The 21,676-nt window shown below is 40.1% G+C and overlaps 1 protein-coding gene and 1 long non-coding RNA gene across 4 annotated transcripts in view; one reads left to right on the top strand and one right to left on the bottom strand.

The window, feature by feature from the left end:
* Positions 1–14,378, bottom strand: part of LOC115840868 (uncharacterized) — a 128,075-nt gene extending 113,697 nt beyond the window's left edge. Inside the window, exons 1-2 of one of the 3 annotated variants that reach the window (XR_009565126.2) lie at positions 13,957–14,376; positions 13,589–13,734 (exon numbers count right to left, since the gene is read on the bottom strand). This is a non-coding gene — a long non-coding RNA (uncharacterized lncRNA). Of the gene's footprint in view, positions 1–13,588 lie in introns of all 3 variants that reach the window. The other 2 variants (XR_009565124.2, XR_009565125.2) reach the window with 2 other exon arrangements.
* RSBN1L (round spermatid basic protein 1 like) overlaps positions 14,219–21,676 on the top strand; it is a 65,141-nt gene continuing 57,683 nt past the window's right edge. Inside the window, exon 1 of the mRNA XM_030834298.2 lies at positions 14,219–14,809. Coding sequence (XP_030690158.1) covers positions 14,245–14,809 — 565 coding nt within the window. The 5' untranslated portion in view covers positions 14,219–14,244. The remainder of the gene's footprint in view (positions 14,810–21,676) is intronic.

The following is a 21,676-nucleotide window of genomic DNA, read 5'->3' as shown; positions in this document are numbered from 1 at the left end:
TTTCCTCTAAAACTGTTGCATATTATCACCCTCTGTTTTGAACTAAAGGTATTTCCTAATTCCTTCTTCCTTTACCATAAACTATACCAAACACAAATGCAAACAAGTTATTTGCAAACTATAATGTTTTAAAGAAGGACAGTAAGAACTGGGAAGTGAAGAAATCAATTTGAGTTAAGTAAATTACTGAATTCTGAGACTGAATAATTACAGGACATAAATAATTTGGACTCTTAAACATAAACCACCTCTTCTATTGCTCCCCATCATCTAATCAGGGTCTCTAAACTTTACGATCCCGTAGCATGTGCTCATTTTCTAGGGTTGCTGTAACCAAGTACTACAAACTGGGTGGCTTAAACAACAGAAAATTGTCTTATAGTTTTGGAGACTAGGAGTCCAAGATCAAGATGCCAACATGGATGGTTCCTTCTGAGGGCTATGAAGGAAGGATCTGTTCCATGCCTCTCCCCTAGCTCCTAATGGTATGCTGGCAATCTTGGAGTTCTCTGGCTTTTAGAAGCATTACCCCAAAATCTGCCTTTATCTTCAAGAACACCAGTCATATTGGCTTAGGGGCCCACTCTACTCCAATATGACTTCATCTTAACCAATTACATCTGTAATGACCCTATTTCCAATTAAGGTCATACTTTGAAATACCAGAAGTTAGGATTTCAACATAAATTCCGTGGAGGGGACACAATTCAGCCCATAATGCACCATAATACATGTTATTTATTTATTTATAAATTATTTACATCCAGTACTGCAGAAAATTATATACACTGTAACCCCTACACAATTGGAAAATTTAAAAAAACAATACAAAGGTAAATATACTAGAAGTAGTAATATTTTCTTTATGAACCATAACAGGTTGCCTTGCACACACTCTGGATTATACACATCTCACCAATTTCAAGGATAAAGTCAAGCTCTTTGGCTTGGTACATCCTACCTTCTAACATCTGCCCTCTGCTTACTTTGCCTGCCTCTTCGGTCACCCACCACATACCTGGCATTCCAACCAATCTAAAGTATCTGCAGTTTCCCACATGTGCCAGGCTCTTTCTCGGTTCAGCAACTCTGAACTTGCTGTTTCCTATTACTGGAATGTGCTCATTCTCTTTGCTTCCCGTGAACACATAGTGAACTCTCAACCGTCTTCTGAAACTCAGCTCAAATGTCATCTCCGGAAAGCCTGCAACAGACTGCTCTAGGCAGCACAAAGCACTTTTGCAGGGCAGTTAGCACCTTGTTCATATCTCTATTATTGCAAATTTCTGTTTACATATACATTTAGGCTGAACTGATATGTGACTATTTTTGATCTAAAAACCGATGTAATTTCATGTGGTTCAACTAAATATTTCACTAGACAACAAGTCCATCGAGAGCATGGACGGTATTATTGATTTTTATATTTCCAGTGACTAAAATGGAGTTTGACATAAAGTCCATAATATACGCTTCTTGAAAGTAAGGAAAGGCTTACACATATACCTTCCACTTTCAGATTTTCCTTTTCAAGAATGGGTAAATATTGACTTGATCCTTCCTATAAAATAAACCATTGGTTTAAGCTTCATTGGCTTTATTTGGTTCAATAGTATTTTAAATTACTTTCCCTTGCTTTTGCATCTGTGTGTGTGGTAGAATCTCTTCAAAAGAGACACTTGTTTTTTAAAAACAGAGAAGAAGCAGGAAGAAGCTATGTAAGTATCGTTTTGTAATCAATATAAATATATTTTACAATTTTACTGTTTTACTTTCAAAATATTTTTATGCTTTTGAACAAAAAATACAAGTAATCATAAGGAATATAAACAGGAGAGCTAAATAAAGAGATTATTGTATAAAATGAATGATATTTTAAATTCCAACAATATTTTAGAGAGCTAATGTAAATCTAATTTTAGAATTTCAAATTTTTCCTAATTTTATTCAGTTTGTAGAAAAGCTGTGATAACTGAGATAGCATTTAAGTATTACACAGAGAGTTAAAAAGCATGACCTGCAGAAGTATTCAGCTAGAGTTAGGAAGCAATACTTGGTGAAGCCTGCGAGAAATCAGAAGGAAGTGAAACACAGTTACATGAACATTTTCCACTCTTCCTCATTAAGCCCTTAAATTAACAAAATGCATGCACTGAGTCTTCAGCATGCCAAGGCAGTCATGAGCAACACCTTTCACAATCTGGTTCTTGTCTATTTTAGAGACTCCTCTCCTTTTACGGCATTTCATGCCCCGTATACTTGAACTACAATGAACTTCTCACAGAGAAAACCACATTAAATATGTCATTATTACATATCTTTTTCTAACTGCTCTTTCCTCAGCCTCAAAAATCGTTTTCCATCTTTTTGCCTTCTACTTGTTAAAAAGTCAGCTCAAATATCATCTTCTCTGGGATTTTCTTCCCCATTTCTCCAGCTAGTGTTGTTGACCTGCCTTTTGCATCTTCACTGTACATAGTTCATGCCACCACTGCATTATTTTAACCGTAGTGCTATAATTCACCTGTTGACATCTATCTTCTCAATTATATTATCACACAGTGCTGGGTACACCACAGATACTCAATGCCGTTTGTTATACAAATAAATCAGTAAGAAATGAAATGACAGTCTTGAAAAACAAAGCACTAATGAAAAGCTTATTTGGAAACAGAAATTGTGACTACAGAGTAGTCTGTTCCACGAGGACAGAGACCATGTCTGCCTTGTCTACTGCTATATTCTTAGCACTTAGTCTACTGCCTGGCAGCATGTGGATGCTTTGTAAGTATTTACTTGAGAGCTTGTTTGGAGGTTCTAGCAGGGGAGCACAGCTACTCCTATACCCTTGACCTAAGAATGGTCCACCTCTACTGAGGACGGTTGTCCTCTTCGACCGAGCGCACAGCTTTGGGAGGGACACACATGGAGTAGTGAGGGAGGGGATACCTTCCTAGCCAGCCAGATTGGCCAGATCAACCCTGGTGATTAATGGGGTGACAGATGTTGCAGCCAGATCACCCTCACATCCTATAAATATTTACTAACTAAATACTTAATGTATATGGAAAATAAGAAAAAGCAGACTACATATTAATTGAAGATAAACTGAAGAAGGGCATCCATAAAGAGGTAATAAGAGAAGCACCTCTAGCATAAGAGGTAGTATATCAAGGAATACAGAAACTGTAGAAAACAATAAGATCATTGATTAGCAAAAAATTTTTTTAAAAATTACTAAACATATTATAAACATGAAAGAATACTGAGGGGGAGAGGCAAATATAAGTTCATGTAAATATGATTTATGTTTTCAGTTAGTCAGAGTGGTCATAGACATTAGCCTGACCACAGAAATAAAAATAACAACGTCCTTCACATCTGCAAAAGATTCTGTATCATTTGCCACTAGGCATTTGTGTTTTCCTGTTTAATACCTCTACCTGGGGCATCAAAAGTGGTATTTAATCTCCAAATGGAGTTAATTATTCATTTACAAGCATACCACGTTATGACTGCATACCTGTAATTTATATTGGTGCTGCATCATTTTAGGCTTGCTTTCCTATAATACACTGAAGCACTTAACTTGGTATCATCATCAAACAATATTTAAGAGGACCTGTGTGCCTCTAATACCTATGCCCATGTACTTACAGTTCACTATGAAGAAGCTGAAATCTCTAAATGTACATTCCACTCACACTATTTTTTTTTTTTTTTTGGCCGCGCCACACAGCATGTGGGATCTTAGTACCCTGACCAGGGATGGAACCCATGTCCCCTGCATTAGAAGTGCGGAGTCTTAACCACTGGACCACCAGGGAAGTCCCTATACCACTCACACTTTTGACCTAGATCAAGGTGATGGTCAAGGTACACTGGCAGTATTTTTAAACTCAGATGGCAAGATTAAGACTTCAGGGCAAACTCCACCCAAGGTTATAAGAATTCTACACATAGAAAGCTTACCCTCTTTGCTTGGCACTTGAACTCGCCCATCTGTGCTGGCAAGGTTGGATGTGGCAACCCTTGACCCCAGGTTTCATGCCATGGTAGTCAAGGTTTCCAGATACCTGATTTATACCTCCTTTTTCTGTCCTCTTTCACTAACAGATGTAAAGCTCCCAGTGAATTTATTCTAGAATTTAGTATTTTCTACTCATTGAAATCAAACATAGGGATAAAATGGGGCAAAGACTAGGATTAAAATCCTAAAAATAGAAATTACAATGTAAATAGACTTAATCAGAGCTTGGCTTGGATTTAAAAGTTAACTTCAAAAGTGGGTATTTATTTGATGGTTTTTTAGTTTAGCTGTTTTAGTTATACATCTGTTTTTCAATCTAATGGTACACAGAAGTAGTCGTTCATCCAAGGAGAATCAAGAAAAGCCAGCACTTGCACCTGAGGCAAGATACATGTTACTTCATGGCGCTGTTCATTAATTATTCAGACAAGCTTTTCAAATTAGAATCTGTGAAACCAAAAAATTGAAATGATAACTTTGTGACAGTCATAGTTTTGTAATTTCCTGGCTCTACTGACAAGTGCAGCATTTGCACAAAATGGTTTTTCTGTGGGTCATCCCTTCTGGGAATCTGTTAGACCGGCTTCAGGATATTCAGGTTACCCAGACTTTGTCTGGGCAACTGAACTGTAAAGTGTCTTGAGAAGTTCAAGCCACTGCTTATATAGGTCTGTCTGTCCTTACCCTCTCCCACTCTCACTCCTTCCCCTAAAAATACTCTTGGTCTAGTATGAGATAAAAGCACTTGTGTCTACCAGCACCCTAAGAAACACTGCATCTTTTCTGAATGTGTATTTTTGAAACATAATTTAATTAACTGAAATTTCTAAAAAGGCATGATCAATGTTTAGATTTAAAATTTTGACACTTTAGACTTCTGCTTCCTCTTGCAAGATAGGCTACATTAGAAAATTAGTTTAGTGTCAGGATGAACATGGAATTCCAGTTCATTTGTGAAAAGTTCCTTGTAAGGCTTTTCAAAGCATAGGATGAGGTAAAATGTCCACAAACATGAGGCTTACACAAGGCACTCAGTAAACATTATCCCCCTACCCACAGTGATGGTCTGCAAATGTGGCTGAAACAATGAAGCAGAGAACAGTTATTCTGGAGGTGAAGTTTTCCTGTTCAAGAACAAAGTAAAGTATAAGCAGCAAAGGAAATTCACAAATTGGGTACAGGGCTGGGTTTTCAATCTAGAAATTCTATGAATTTATAATCTTTCTTTACACCCTTTGCCACACTTAGGTTTCAAAGTCATAATATATACTTTGCCCTCTACCCACCAATTCTTAGCTAAAATAGTTCCCTCTTTCCAGAAAACTGACTAGTACCATAAAACTTAGGCTTGTCTTTTTAGAGATTTACAACACTGAGTAAGGCTCCTGACATACATTTTACAGGCTTCCTATCCCTTTCTTAAAAATAAGTATCAAAAGATTTCCCTGGTGGCACAGTGGGTAAGACTCCATGCTCTCAATGCAGGGGCCCCGGGTTCAATACCTGGTCAGGGAACTAGATGCCACATGCATGCAGCAACTAAGGAGCCCTCAAGCCGCAACTAAGGAGCCCACCTGCCACAACTAAGACCCAGCACAACCAAATAAATAAATAAGTATCAAAATGATCTGATGTCCTTCCATACAAAAATTCTGGCAGCAAAATTAACCTGCCAAGAGATGTTACAGATGGTTTCTATTTACTCTGTTTGATCCCTTTTATTCTTTCTGCCTTCTTCCTGCTCTGTGGTGGCTGCTGACTCTCCAACGAAGCCTTTAAGCAGCAGCCATTGCCTCACCTACAATTTTCAACTTGCCCCAAACTTGAGTACATATGCGAACTGGAAAGACTGTGATTGAGCAAGCAGTTAAGTCATATTTGTTGTAAAATATCAGTGGTTAAGAGGTGAGAGTTCAACTCACCTGCATTGTTGAATTAGAAAAATACAGGCTGAAAGTTTCACATCTTGATAGTTAAGGCCCTTTCTTTTCCCCCTTACCCAAGTTCCAGGCCGGAGAGAAAGGGGGAAGGGCAAAGGGGTTAAGTGCCCCCTCCCACCCTGAAAGGAGCTGTCCTGAAAGCCTCACCCAGACTTCCATGACATCACTGCAATCCCTAGGAATGAGGGAGGTTGGGCAGTCTACATTTTTGTTTGTTTGTATTTTTTTACCTAGGCACGTTGCACCTGAATGAAATAAAGTTCAGGTAGTAGGAAGAAGGGGGAAAACAGATACTAGACATCTCTGCCACAGACATACTGAGTTTGAGGTGCTTTTGATGTATCTGTGGAAGATGCTGAGTGGTTAGGTCACAAACACAGAGGACCAGCCAGGTTAACAGATATACGCTGGGGAACTGTCACTATAAAAACAATTTACTGACATTATGGGCATTTTTGAGATTGGCCAAGAAAAGGAATAATGTGAGGGAAAAAATGCCCTTAAATTGAAACTTGAGAGTCTCCAGAGGAGGAGCCTATAAAATATTGTGAGAAGGAGCTGATATGATGAGTCTGAAATGTTTTTTGAGATACTCAAGTGAACTAATAGTTGCACTTGAATTTGAATGATAATTTTCTCCTGGTGTCCCCACATCCATCCTTTATTTATTAAAAATTATCATCTTGGATACTATATGGCTAAACAAATGCTATTTGGGTACTTTAACTTTTTCTTGTAACCTGATCTCATAATAATTAATTGACTTTTAATTAATTAATTAATTTATTTATTTGGCTGCCCGGGGTCTTCGTTGCAGTATGCGAGACCTAGTTCCCTGACCAGGGATTGAACCCGGGCCCTCTGCACTGAGGATGCGGAGTCTTAACCGCTGGACCACCAGGGAAGTCCCGCCTTTTATTTTTTTAACCAGAGTTACTTTAATTATTTCTGTATGCAACACCTCTACTTACAACACAGAGCATATCTTAACTCTGGGACCTCAAATAGGTTGTTTTTTACCTCTTAAATTTAAGAATGATTATAACCAGGGTGAGGGAAAAGATTTACATAATCATCACAGAGCCCAATGTTGGTGGATGCCAGAGAAATTAATGGTGAATCTATGGTTCAGTGGGTTCTTTTGTCATATATGTATACATGGATTCAAACTTGAGAGGGATCTTATCTGTCAGCAGAAAGGGCAAAAATATAATGTTATGCACGTTAATAAGTTTCCTTTTCTATAGTTAATTCCAATCGTTCTTTTAACAGGTTAGGTGTGGATGGATGCAATGCTGGTCAATAGGTTTTTTACTTCAACAGTAAAACAGAAAGTTTTCAGATGAATACAAAGAAACTGGTCCTAGACATTATGTTTTGTTCCAGTTTGATAGAGTTCTTTTTGAAGTTTATTCAGAGTTGCTTAACTCCAAGATTCTGAAGACAGCTATGGAAGAATCAAAATTGACCCTCTTACCCCTGTTACTACTCTGTTATCTAAATAGACCTTTCTTCCTACAGGACAAGATTATGTCAGTGTTTTTCTTACAGCCCTGACCATCCCTGTATGAGGGGGACACCCATAAAATCTCATGCGATAAACCTGGCATTGTTTCACTATTCAGATCTGCAGCTAGAGCTATTCTGCTCTTTTGGAAAGGACTTATAGAAATGTATTCTGAGTTGTATGAATTTTCAATGCATCACTGTACTAATATCAATACATTAAGAAAGAGTAAAACTAATAAACTAAGAAACAGTCACTATGACTGAAATGCATATGTAGGTATAACTAGATTCATCAGAAAGCTAAAATTTTGACTTTTTTTTTGGCTGTACCATGTGGCATGTGGGATCTTAGTTACCTGACCAGGGATTGAACCCGCACCCCGTGCAGGCATGGGGTCTTAACCACTGGACTGCCAGGGAAGTCCATTGATTTTTTTGTGGATATACTACTGCATCACTATAGAACTATTCTATTAGTTTCTGGTGAAAAACATCTAAATTAGTTAATCAAAATTCAGGCTGAGTCATTAATTGATTTATCCATTCAATAACCATTTGGTGGGTGTCTAATGTATATAAGGCATTTGCTAGATTCCAGAGATACAGTGGTGAGTAAGAGTGAATAAGAAAGATGTGGTCCCTGTCCCCATGGAGCTTACTATTTACTGAGGGAGACAAATGATAAAGAGTAAGGAAATAATTGTAAAATAATTATAAACTGTGATAGGTGCTCTGAAAGAAAGAGAATGCTGTGACCAAGAATAATGAAAAGAGGAAGGCTTGTAATGACATCTGAAAGAAGAGTTAGAGGTGGGAGGGAAGAAGTGTTCCAGGCAGGGAACTAGCCTGGGCCAAGGGTCTTAGGCAGGACTGGGCATGATCAAGGAACAGAGAGAAAGCCATGTGACTGATGCAGCAGGAGCAAAGGGGAGTGTGGAAGAGATGTTCTTTCCATTTTTCCACATGATATAAAGGTAGAAATCAAAGGTAGAAATCAAAATCCTAGAGCAAGAGTCAGCAAACTATATATTGCAGTCCAAATCTAGCCTGCCTATTTTTATAGTTTTACTGGAACACAGCCATGCCCACTCATTAATACATTGTCTATGGCTGCTTTTGTGCTACAAGCAGTAGTTGCTAGAGAGACATGTGGTCTGCAAAGCCTAAAATATTTACTATCTGGCTCTTTACAGAACAAGTTTGCTGGCTCCTGTTAAGTGTGGACTAAATTAGAACTGACAACATGAAAGTTGAAAAGATCAGGCTTTCCTAAGGCATAGAACCACCCTTTATAACTGGTCAATGTTGATTCACAAAAGAAAGACACATAAAGATGTGCAGGTCAGTGTGATAGAGTAGGACTTTGAGATTTCCATGCCAGAAGGGTAGAAGGGATGTCTTTAAGGTTAATACAGGGTTTCATAAAGCAGAGGGGGGACTTCCCTGGTGGTGCAGTGGTTAAGAATCCGCCTGCCAGTGCAGGGGACACGGGTTCAAGCCCTGGTCCGGGAAGATCCCACATGCTGCGGAGTAACTAAGCCCGTGCGCCACAACTACTGAGCCCACGCTCTAGGGCCCGCAAGTCAAAACTCCTGAGCCCGTGTGCCGCAACTACTGAAGTCTGCGCGCCTAGAGCCCATGCTCTGCAACAAAAGAAGCCACCGCAATGAGAAGCCCACGCACGGCAAGGAAGAGTAGCCCCCGCTCACCGCAACTAGAGAAAGACCGTGTGCAGCAATGCAGACTCGACACAGCCATAAATAAATAAAAAAAAAAAAAAAAAAAAAAGCTCAGGGTGTCAGGAACCTGGACAAGGCCAGAGGATAGTATACTGCAGAGCAAAAATCAGTTAGGCTCAGGAATACTGGAGGACATTATACACAGAGAAAACCAGATTCTAGGAGGACAGCTCTAAACACTGCTAACACACATTTATCGTGGCTACGAGTTCACATATATTTGCTTAGTATCTGTCTATTCTAGCAATTGACAAAGGAAGGGCCCTGAGTTAACAAACTCTCAAAGGCTACCTCATCCGAAGTTAAGTCACTTTTTTCTAGATCAGAAGTCAGACTGGGTTACGTGACCCACAGATATGTTGTGTCTGGCTTGCACAGGTTCTTAGGAAACCTCACATTAAAAAAATCTAGATATTTAGCAAGTAGGCCTGCTTCATTTCCATATAGGAACAATCAGCAATGTACCTTGTAGATAAGGCATATAATTCCCAGTTTCCACAGTCCTCACCACTTCCTATTATATTATAGTCAACCTGCCTTATTATTTTTTTAACCTATCAAGACCATTTGATTGTAACCTCTGATCCTCATCTTACCATAAAGATCAAAACTGCTCTTTATATACTTCTTTTCAACATTTGTTTTCTAACCATGTCCCAGATACTATGCATACAAATATAAATAATGCATCATCCCTGCTCTTACGGAGGCTCTCAGGCTAGAAGCAGAGAACACTGAGTTAAATGCTCCTAGGCAGAATGATGATGGCACAAAGGAACGATCAACTCTGATTTGGCAGGTCAGGAAGCACAGTACTAGGGAGATGCTTGAACCCAATCTTGGAGGGGTATGACAGGCAGAATGCACAGAGCGACAAAGAATGCCACTCTTTTGGCAATTACACATAGTTCAGAATAGATGAAACAGAGGAAAGCTGTAGGAGAGTGACAGAGAAAGGAGTGCTGGGGTTATATCAAGAATGGCTTGGGCTCCCCTGGTGGCACAGTGGTTGAGAGTCCGCCTGCCAATGTAGGGGACACGGGTTCGTGCCCCGGTCCAGGAAGATCCCACATGCCACGGAGCGGCTGGGCCCGTGAGCCATGGCCGCTGAGACTGCGCGTCCGGAGCCCGTGCTCCGCAATGGGAGAGGCCACAACAGTGAGAGGCCCGCGTACCGCAAAAAAAAAAAAAAAAAAGAATGGCTTGTATTTACACTGGAAAGTGTGACTTTTATCCCATATGCCAAAGGGAATTAGTGAAGAGACTGAGGCATAATCAGGTTAATATTTTAGAAATATAATTTTGGAAGCAGCATGGAGGATAGTTTAGAAGATGGAAGACTTACAGTTAGGAAGGGATCATTGACAAAATCCAAGCTGGCTTGAGGCCTGAAGGCAAGAGGCAGCAGTGGGAATGGAGAAGAGAAACTGGCTAGAGACAGTGACTGACTTAACGCAGAGGGTGAGAGAAAAAAAGAAGTCAAAGAAGAGTCCCAGGCTTGTAGCTTGAATGTTAATGTGGATAAAAAATGCAGGAGAATGACACATGGGAGGATGAGAATGGATGATATAAAATCTGAGGTGTAAGTGGCTACAAAAGGGGCAACATACATTTAGCATCTGGATAAGAGTCAGGAATCGGGCAGAAGGTCAAGGCAGGAGAGAAAGACTTGGGAATTGACAGCATTTCTAATAAATCAGAAGACACTGCGATGCGTAATATCACATAGAGGTATTTAGAGTCAGATAAAGAGCAATGACATAACCCTAAGAACCCCCAACTTCCCAATAAAAATTAATTAAAATAGCATATGAGAGAGAGAGAAAAAAAAAGTACAGTCTGTGTCCTCAGAGGGCACCAGGTGTCAGACAAGAAGATGGAGAACCAGGGTACAGGGTAGTATGTTTTCAATAGAGCTGTTAGCTGTTAGAGGAGGAATGAAAAGAGGTGGGAGAGATAATAAGTGAGTAAACAACAACAAGTGAAAAGAAATGAGGACAAGAAGAAAAGGAACCAGCAAGTTAGGAATCTAGTCTTGACAGGGAGAGAAGGCTTCTCCAAGGAAGTGAGGCTTAGCTTGAGCTGAGATCCAAAGGATGTGATGTCTCATAGGTACCTCATGTTCATCAGGTCCAAGATCAAAGAGCATCCCAAACTTGTCACTCTTCCAGTGTCTCCTAGCTCAGTGAATGGTCCCACTGTCCATCAAGTCACGCAGATTAGAAATGTAGGAGGTATTAATGACATCTGCCTCCCTTATGCCCATTATCCAAATCATCACATAAGCATCAGGTAAAGAGAAAAGCAGTTGGGTAGAGGAAACAAAATATATAATATTCCTAAATTGTAAGACAGTATGGTGCATTCTGGAAATTGAAGACCTTTTACTTTGAGATAGAAGAGGAAGGGGCTAGATCATGATGGGTTTTGTTGGTCAGTTAAGGATTTTGTTCTTTATCCTAAGAGAAATGGAAGCCTTTGATGGGTCTGAAGCAAGGAAAAGTGACAAGATCAGATTTATCTTTGAAAAGTGCATTCTGGGTAGAATGGTAGGCAGACTGGAGAAAACTGGAGTATAAGAAGACCAGAAAAAAGGCTACTGTTGTCATCCAGGTGAGAGGGGTGGTACTTGGAATAGGGTACCAACAATGGACATGGAGAGAAGTGGATGGTTTTAGTGGTAGTAGAGATTAAGCCAGTAGGAATTGGTGACAGTAGTGGGAATTCTCTCCTAGTTTAACGTTGTTAGGAATGACCTAGTTGTAAGGGAATGGCTGATTACATGGGAGAAAAGACAGATAATTGAGCATGTTTTGTAACAGTACTGCCCTTAGACCTGAGTGAGTACCCTCCTCCTGCTGCAAAGGACAAGGAGTCCATGAGGTCAAGGGGCCATGTCTGTCCCTTGAGCCTGCACTCCTCTTTCAGAGTGGCTAGATCTGAGGGCAGATGGAGCAGCTGATTACACATCACTATTTGCAGGGGGTTCAAGATGTGGACATAGCTTGGACATGCTGGGTGAGGTGGGTGAAGAAGTTGGGAATGGGAAGAGAACAGGGTCAGTCTGAGGACTCCAGAAGTCCAATTCTAAATTTAAACCTGGCTTTCCAGATCATTATTTAAGTAGATTTGCCAAGGTAGGAGAGTAGAATATATTTTTAATAATAGTTTGTTATCTTGATTTATAACTTAAATATTTAGACACACGGTCTGTGAACCTCCATAACCACACTCTTGCTCAGGCTCTATAAATTTAGGGTCTGCCTTGATAAGAGTGTATAAAAGAATATAGTGCAATTAGTAACGAATTCAGGTGAGAGTCCACTTTAGCTGGGCCCTTAAGAAGTCAGATTTTCCAGACTTCTGCAGGGAAGATAAGGGTATAAATGGTGCAAATTTACAGGCACTATATTATGTATATAAGAGACACTCTCATATCTGGAGGGCCAACAATTAAGCAGTTATTTTAATTGTAATAATTTCAGTGTGATTTTGAAAAGCTTCTTAAATACAGCCGAAGTTTAGGGCGCAGAAGGGATCTTAGTAATCATGTAATCAAATATACTCACTTAATAAATGAAACAGAAGTTCAGACAGATAAAGAACACCCTGACTGAGGTCACAAAGCTAGTCAGTAGCAGATGATTTCCAGCTCCATAATCTCTGTCCACACTTTTCAGTAAGACATCTACTGTCAGTCAATTCCAACTACACAGCTTACACTTGCTTTCATTGCTATGCATTAAAGTACAGTGAATAGTTTTCATTACTTTAAAAATTTGATGCACCTCAAAAAAAGTCTATAAACCAATATTAAATTTTGACTCCAAAATATTATTAAAACCAATCCCCTTTACCCCTCAAAAGTGAAAACAAAATAAAGAATTCCAACTTCATGAGGTCACGAGAACTGGTAATTCTGGAAAGTTACTTTTAATTGTTTTCCACAAAGTTACAGGCAGCTTAGGGCACCTTTTGGGACTCAAAATATCCTCTGACTGGTCATCTCCTCATTTGACTACTTTTATTTTTACATCTGTTCCTTTGACTTCTTGGTCTCATGAAAGACCTTAGAGTAAAATTATAATCGTACTCTTCACTTGGTTGCAATTACTGTAACCCATCTTCTCAAATTCCTTATCTTCTAAGGTACAATTCACAGCACGCGCTTACAAAACATCTAACACTCAGACTGCTAACTAAACGCTAAAATACACACTTAAAAAAAAAACTTGCTTTTCAAACATCTATAAATATCGCTAGTGAATTTTTCTTAGCGAATCTGAGTTATAATAATGATAATAAAATTAAAAGCTTTAACGGTCTAATCACAAGCGCTTGAAAAAAAAAATTCTCCAGGAGAGTCTTACCTTCAAGCTCGGTAGTAATCCGAAAGTTCTAGGTGTGCAGAAGTTACCTCCCTCAAAGCATTAGAGATGACGATCTTAGCAAAAGAGTAACACATCTTGTCAGGACACCAAGTGACTTTTAGCTCCTCCCATCAATCGACTACTGCCTAACAGAAGGAAGGATTTAATTTCCGGCAAAATTTTCTCCTCGGAGCTGAGAATCTGCGAAATTCGGCTTTCTGAGCGGGAAAAGGCAGGGGAGGGACCAAAAGGACCCCCCAGAGAAAAAGGAAGGGACAGTGGTATAAGACAAAGTCGACGAGGCAGAGACGAGTGCGGGGCCGGGGCAGACTTTGGGGTCTGGAGTTGGGGTTCTCTCAGACACTCACTGGGCACCCGCGTTCACGCTGACGACAACTGGACGACCCTCCCCTCACAGCTTGCTCCGCCATTAGCCGCGCCCCGCGGCCCTGTGACCTCCAAAACTGGTACGCTTGGCGATTCCCCCCACAACTTCGGCTCCAGACTCGCGCTTTTGATTGGTTCTTAAGATATCCCTCAGCGTGGCTCGCCCAATGGAGGGCCCGGCCGCTCCGCCCCTTCCCTGCCCCCTGAGGAGAGCCCGCCCCTGCCCCGCGCCTGCGAGCGGAGGAGAGTAAATACAACAGGAGCGCAAAATGGCGGAACCGCCGAGCCTAGTGCACTGCGCCCCGGCCGCCGTCTCGGAGAAAGAACCGTTTTCCAAGCTGCAGCCCCCCTCCCGGGACCCGCCGGGTCCTCTGTCTGCCAAGAAGATCCGGACTGAGGAGAAGAAGACGCCGCGGAGACTGAACGGAGAAGGAGGCAGCGGCGGCAACAGCAGGCAGCTGCAGTCTTGCGCGGCACCTTCGCCTCAGAGCTATGGCAGCCCTGGGTCTTGGAGCTTCGCCGCTCTGTCTGCTGCCCCCTCCCCGTCCTCTGCTCGGAGCAATTTCTCTTTCTCCGCTGGCACGGCCGTCCCCTCCTCAGCCTCTGCTTCCTCGTCCCAGCCGGTGCCGCGCAAACTGCTGGTCCCTCCTACGCTGCTGCACGCTCAGCCTCACCATCTCCTGCTGCCGGCCGCCGCCTCCTCAGCCAACGCCAAGCCGCGCAGACCCAAGGAGAAGCGAGAGAAGGAAAGGAGGAGGCACGGCCTCGGCGGGGCAGGCGAGGCCGGCGGGGCAGCCCGCGAGGAGAATGGGGAGATGAAGCCGCTGCCGAGAGGTGGGTGCCGGCGCCGGGTGGGGGGAAGGGAGGGCGCCCCGGGTCCTCGCCACCCGCTCGCGCCCGCGGGGCCCAGGCAGGGGGAGCGCGGGGGCCGCTTGCGCCAGCCTGGAGGGGGCGGGAGGCGTCCGGTTCTCCCTCGGAGATTTTGCGGTCCCCATGGGGACAGGAAATGGAGCCTGTAATTTCGGTAGCATCGAGGGGGATGGCTGAAATCTATTTTCTGTATCGTTTCTGCCTCGATAATGCGCGGCAGGATTTGTAGAATTCGATGTAGAGGACCCGCCTAGGTGTGTTTCGCTACAGAGGGAGATGGGAGGGAATGGGATCGCAAAGGGTTTGGTCCTGTAGAAGATGCTTGATTATTAGACCGTTTAGACGTGATCACGGAATTTGTATTTGTGACACAGGCTCCAACGCCAGAAAATTCTGTCAAAAAGAGGGGTGTGGAGCGCATTGGCGTCAGCTGGAAGCTACCAGAGGCCTGAGCTTTTCATCCCTATTAGGGAAATGAGGTAGTGTGCAGGGCCCGGAGTGTGCTGTTTCATAAGGTACCCTCCCTCCACCCTCCTCTCCGCTCCGTATTCTTAAGTGTTGTGAGTGGTCCTGTTTGAAATACCACCCTTCAGAAAGAATTTTCAGCCATATTCTTTTTTTCCTGCAGCAAATGATAAAATCCAGGAGCATTGACGTTTTTTGGCCAGACCAAGTACTTGCTGCAAAATGTTTTAGCATCAGAGAAAGGCAAATTCTTAAGCGTTCTTTTCAGACACGACTGCGCGGTTTTCTTTTAAAAAGTAGGCTAGTCATATAATTTTCAGGAAGTATTTCTATAAAATAGATGGTCCTACCTATTTAGATGTTTGATACACAGTTTTGACAGTGGTACAACGTGGAGACTGGTTGAAAATTAGATCTTTATGTGATCAAAAGCTTAAAGCACGTAGTGATCTTTATTATAAATGTACATTGATACACAGTATCGTGAAAGTATTTTTGTTTGTTTTAGGAAAAATGAAATGTCAAGCAGTTTTAGCGTTGCTGATCTAATGGTAGCTTAGATCATGAAAAATTCTCTGTTTGAATTAGAAAGGTATATTTTCGCAATTTTTAAAAATGTTGTGCACGAGTATGTAGCAACAGTGTTACTTTTTTGATATTTTGCCTGTAGCAAAGCTTTGACGTCTAAGCGTAGGCATCAGGTACTCTGGCACAAGGTAAAGGATCCCTCAGCTTTGGCGAGTGTTGTTTCCAGGAAAGTGGTTTTGAGGATGGAATTTATACGACTTTTAGGCTGGGATTTTAGGTGATTAGTATTTTAAAGCAATTTTGTTTTAATAATTACATTTAAAATTTGAAGGTGCCTGGAAGTCAGCATTTGCAGCTCAATATCAGTCTTATTTGTGATGTGTAAACAGTGTATTTGCTCTTCTAAGTTCTTTGAATGAGAACGTGAATATGGGTATAACATTGTCGATGTATTGGAATGGCTGAAAATAAATAAGTAAGCATTCTTTAACAATTCTCTGGAGCACATAAATTGCTTTTAAAGTGAAATGACTGTTAAAGAGAAAGTTTTCTAGTCTTTTAAATTACATTTAGAATCCTCCTTTTGAAGGCTACAGCTTACATTATTAAGCCTGAATATAAGCAATGATAGCTTTTATTCCATGATTTATGTAGGTTTTTTGAGTAGTGACTAGATAGTAACACTATGGTAAGATTTTCTTTTCTTTCTTTCTTTTTTTTAATGGAAATGCTGCTATTTTATAGAGGAATAACTAAAAATCAATGAGAAGGATTGCTTTTCAGTGTCTTGGTGATACATTTAATGGTGAAAATCTTTACCTCTTAATTTGGGAAGTACTCATATCCTTCTGAAGTTCAGATTTAACTGAATTGAGGTTCTGTTTTATTCAACTAAGAAATTTTTTAAGCAACAGAAGTATTAAAATAACAAAATTATATACATGCATTAATATAGATATAATTGCAAATATAAAAGTCCTAATTTGCAATACATTTCTCATTTTTCTGCGTTTTTTGTGAAAGTCTTAGTGAATGGATGACCACGTGTCTGTAGTTTTAAGTATATATCTCTTTTTGGTATAGCTCTAAGTTGGATAGTTGATAGGATAGCACATAGGATAGTTCAGTGACTCCCACAATTATCCCATAGATCATTGATTAACCAATCTTGATCAGAACTGGAAATTAGTTATAAAGACACCAAAGCAAGGAAAATAAATCCTTCTCTCAAAAAACAAACAAAACCCCCCAAACCATCCAAAAGATGCAGCCCCCAAACTCCATTAAGCAATTAAACTCCTGTATTTATTTGTAGTAGTTTTTTTTAAAGTCTTTAGTCAGAACTGCTAAATTTTTACATTGACTACCATTCTAACAAAAGTTATTTGGATTAAATGAAAGTGTGTGTATGAAAGGCAGGGCATTTAGTAAATGTTGAGTCAGAAGCATGATGATTTTTTTTTTAACCCCATAGTAAATAAAAGATGGGTCAATCCAGATAGAGGAAGGATCGTTGACAGTAGATCTGAAAGTTAAGAGTGATGAACAGGAAGGTTATAAAAGCATACCAGTTTATGTCCATTTAGCATAAGGGTTGATGCCTTACAGACCTAAAACCTCTGAGGCCATCTAGTCATAGTACTGTAGCCGACTTGCATGACAGCCTGAGTCATCAAGTAAAAGTTAAATTTATTTCTTATAAAAAGAAAAGTGCAAAACATTTTAGATTTTTTAAAATTAGTTTTATTTTTTATTTTATTTTTAAAATTTATTTATTTATTTTTGTCTGCGTTGGGTCTTCATTGTTGCCCACGGGCTCTCTCCAGTTGCGCCAGCGGGGGCTACTCCTCGCTGCTGTGCGCAGGCCTCTTATTATGGTGGCCTCTCTTGTTGCAGAGCACAGGCTCCAGGCGCCTGGGCTTAAGCCCTTGTGGCTCATGGGCTCTAGAGCACAGGCTCAGCAGCTGTGGTGCACGGGCTCAGTTGCTCCACGGCATGTGGGATCCTCCCGGACCAGGGCTCGAACCCGTGTCCCCTGCATTGGCAGACGGACTCCCAACGAGTGAGCCACCGGGGAAGTCCTAGATTTTTAAAACTATGAAATAAAAATTTTGGTGTATAAAGAGGTAAACTACTAAAGAGTTCGCAGCCCATTTTCCTGTAAGATTAAATAAATTATTAACTGGTAAATGTGGAAGGTAAAAGTGAACATGTGCTGAAGGTGTCCAACATTTAGAATTACAACAAACAGGGACTTGTGTGGCGGTCCAGTGGGTAAGATTCCGTGTTCCCAGTTCAGGGGGCCCAGGTTCGATCCCTGGTTGGGGAGCTAGGTCCCACATGCATGCTGCAACTAAGAAGTCCACATGCTGCAACTAGAAGATCCTGTATGCTGCAGTAAGAAGATCCTGTATGCTGCAACTGAGGATGCCACATGCTGCAACGAAGACCCCGTGTGCCACAACTGAGACCAGGCATAGCCAAAATAAATATATACATAAATATTAAAAAAAAGAATTATAGCAAACAATAGAACAAACATATTACTAGATAATAAGCTGCCTTAACTGATTCCAGTAACCAGTAAAACTTGTATAGATCTTCTAATTTTTGTTAGAATTTTTGCTTTGCATTTATTACCTTATTTCCTTAAAATGACCCTGTGAAGTAGCCCAAGACAAAACCAGTGCATTTCACTAAATTTTGCCTTGAAAGTGTAGTTACAGAATTTAATGAAAATAGAGGCTTTCCTTAGAATTGAATAATTTGAGGTATGTAATTATCAATGATTTTAAAGGGATAGATGTTAAAAGGTTTTTCAAACTAGGCTTTTCCTCCATCTTTCTAATACTGTTATTCTGCAATTTCAGGTTAAATTCACGTTGAGAGTTTTCATCATTCCAACCAAATATTTGTCACTGCTGAGATAGTAGTTTACTATGATTTAGTTTTCCCGTGTAACCTTTTGCTTTTCATGCCTTGTTTTTTTCATTTGCTTAGTTTTGTCTTTCTTTATCCTCCAGCAGCTCGGTAAAATGCTTCTCAGTACAATTTTCCACATGGTCAAATCTGTCACATAAACTTACCACTTCCACTTATTCCTGTAGTCATCCCTTCTGTAGCTGTCCTTCCTGCTTTATTCTGGATTGTTTTCTGTTTAGGCCTGCTGCAAAGCTGTTATCTTGGGACATTCTGGGAATTTTTTTCACTTTTGTTGAGTCCCTTTTTTCCTGGATCCCATGCCTTCCTTTTAGTTGATTCCTTCTTTTTGGTTTCTCTACTATTACCGTGAAAGAGTGCATGAGATATTTTGGGGGGGGTTCGTTTTTACCCTCACACTTGACTGTTGTGCTGTTGAGTCACACTTGACTGTTGGAAATCATTTTTCCTTAAAAGTTTGGAGGTGTTCCTTTATTGCTTGGCTTCCAATGTTGATGCTGAGAAATTTGATCTCCAAAAAACTGTCTTCTGTCCTATCTGGGAGAGTTCAACCCTTTCACTGAATTTTAAAATTTCAGGTATCTTTTAAAAAAAAATGTTTTATGAGCTCTTCTCTATTTCTGTATTATAGCATCTTGTTTCTTTTTCATGGGTACAGCATCTTCTGTTATCTATTCAAGGATATTAATTACAGTTTCTTTGACATTTTCTTCCATGCCTTGCATTGTTTTTGGTTCTTCTTTTTTCTGTTTGTTTTGGTATCTTTTTTTGTTGTTGAAGGCTTTCTTCAGATCTGTGTGATCCTCAGCAGTTCCTTCATATTCAAGAGAATGTTGCAAAACTAATTGAAAGCTCACTGGGCATGCATGAGCATAGCTTAGTGACTAATGAACTCCCTTGTTTTTATCTTTATTTTTTCTTCTCTAGGTGGTGGGTAAGAAGGCTTTCAGTTTCTTCAAATAATGGTCCTTCATTTTTCTGTCCGTCTGCATAAGTGGAATAATGGAGCGAGGAGAGGATTGGCAGAAGTAATGAGTATTGATGGCAGAGTTCTAGTGCTGGGTGGAGGAAGAAAGCTACTACAGGTCTCACCAGTTTCTAAATTTTCACTTAGTCTCCTTGTATTCATACCAGCACTCGCTTCTCCCTTTTTCTGTGTGTGTCGCCCCTGAGGCTGGAGCCACCGTGTGATTCAGTTTTGCTGAACACCTCTCATTCCCTTAGGAGTGTGGGGGTGGGAGCGTGGGCGGGGGTGAAGCAGTGTGGTTCTGTCATCTTGCCTTTCCCAGCACCTCCCATTTCTAAGCCCTTCTGGGGTGCTGCAGAGTAAACAGGGTTCTTTGTCATTATTTCTTTCTATAGGGACTTACCTTAACCTTCTTCCATTTATGCCAGGTCATTTACCATTCCACCGTCAACGTTCTGTCTTTATAAATTATATCTCAGGTTACAGTTACAGTATCTCCTAGTTACATTAAAGGTGGAATTTATGTTTCTAGTTCTTTTTTTCCCTATTGTTGTGGTATGTTTTTCAAGAAGAGATCTTAAATTTTAGGCTTATTTTGATTTGTTCCTATTTGTGGGACACTGGTGAAATCACTTAATCTTTTCGAGCTCATACTCATCTGTTATTATCGGTGTCCACAGCATGGTTGTTAGAATTACATGAGCCTGGTATATGGTAGGCATTTGTAGGGATATTAGTTCCTAACCATTCTTTCCTGTATAACACATTGGACACGTTTAGTTTCACTGAATTCATGGGTATGTATAACCTGTATAGTTTTCCCATTGGTATCCTGGTTTCTGAGAATTTTTGGTATTAGTATGAACCATACTAACTTGCTGAAAGAAGTTTATATGTCAGAGGTTTCCAGTTATTATAGTAAATGTCATTAATTTTTCACCATCCTCAAATGAATTAAAGTTTCAAATTACAGATAAACTACTTAAAATAGGATATTGAAAAGATAATGATATTTTTTCAGTTAGAGTAAAAAGAATTCTGATGAAATAATTGTGGCTTATATAAAATCTTTGTGTGTGTGTGATTAAGGAGAATTAATAATAAATGTACACTCTTACCAACTAAACTAATTTTTTATCACTTTAAACATTTTTATTTCTGAAGGTACATTAAACTTTGTACATTTTTTTTGAATTTTAGATTTAAAATATTTAACTTTTTTTTGAAAATATTTAACTTTTTATCATGAAAAAAATTTAATTAATACAAAAGAAACCAGAACAGTATACTTTTGGTTTTCTCCTTTGAGGATAATGAAAATGTCAGAATTAGTAAATTCTGTCAGGCTTTTTTGAGATGGGCCACAAGCTGATGCAGTGAGTACTTAGGTGCAGTTTGTGCTAGAATATAAGCTTCTTGAGGACAGAAACAACAAAAATAAGAACAAGGGTTAACATTTATAGAACTATATACTCAGCACTTTATATAAATTTTTATTTAATTTTCACAACTTCTTTAAAGTTTAGTTAGATAGTAGACTTTTGAAAGTGCTTTATGGAAGCTCAGAATAATTTAAATGACTTGCTGAAGGATATGAAAGAGGTAGTAAATCTAGGTTTCAGATCTTTAGATAGTTTGACCTCAGAGCTCTCTCTCTAAACTACTGTGCAAACCATGTTAATATTTTTAAAACTCCTTCATCCGGAATTGTACCTTGCATTGTGAGATAGTTTGCCAAGTAAATGAACTGAGCTTTGATGGAAAATTAGGACTTATGTAAATGGAGATGATGGAGACAGGCTTGTTACGCAGGAGGGATGGTGTGAGCAAGATTGTAGAGACAGGAGTGTGTCTGGCATGTTCAGTGGTCTGTGAGAAGAACCATTTGGCTGGGATTGATGATTTTGTACAAAGTTGTGAGATAGGACTGC

This window comes from Globicephala melas, chromosome 9, assembly GCF_963455315.2.
Source record: "Globicephala melas chromosome 9, mGloMel1.2, whole genome shotgun sequence".
Lineage (NCBI taxonomy): Eukaryota > Metazoa > Chordata > Mammalia > Artiodactyla > Delphinidae > Globicephala > Globicephala melas.
This window is presented reverse-complemented; position numbering and strand designations above follow the sequence as displayed.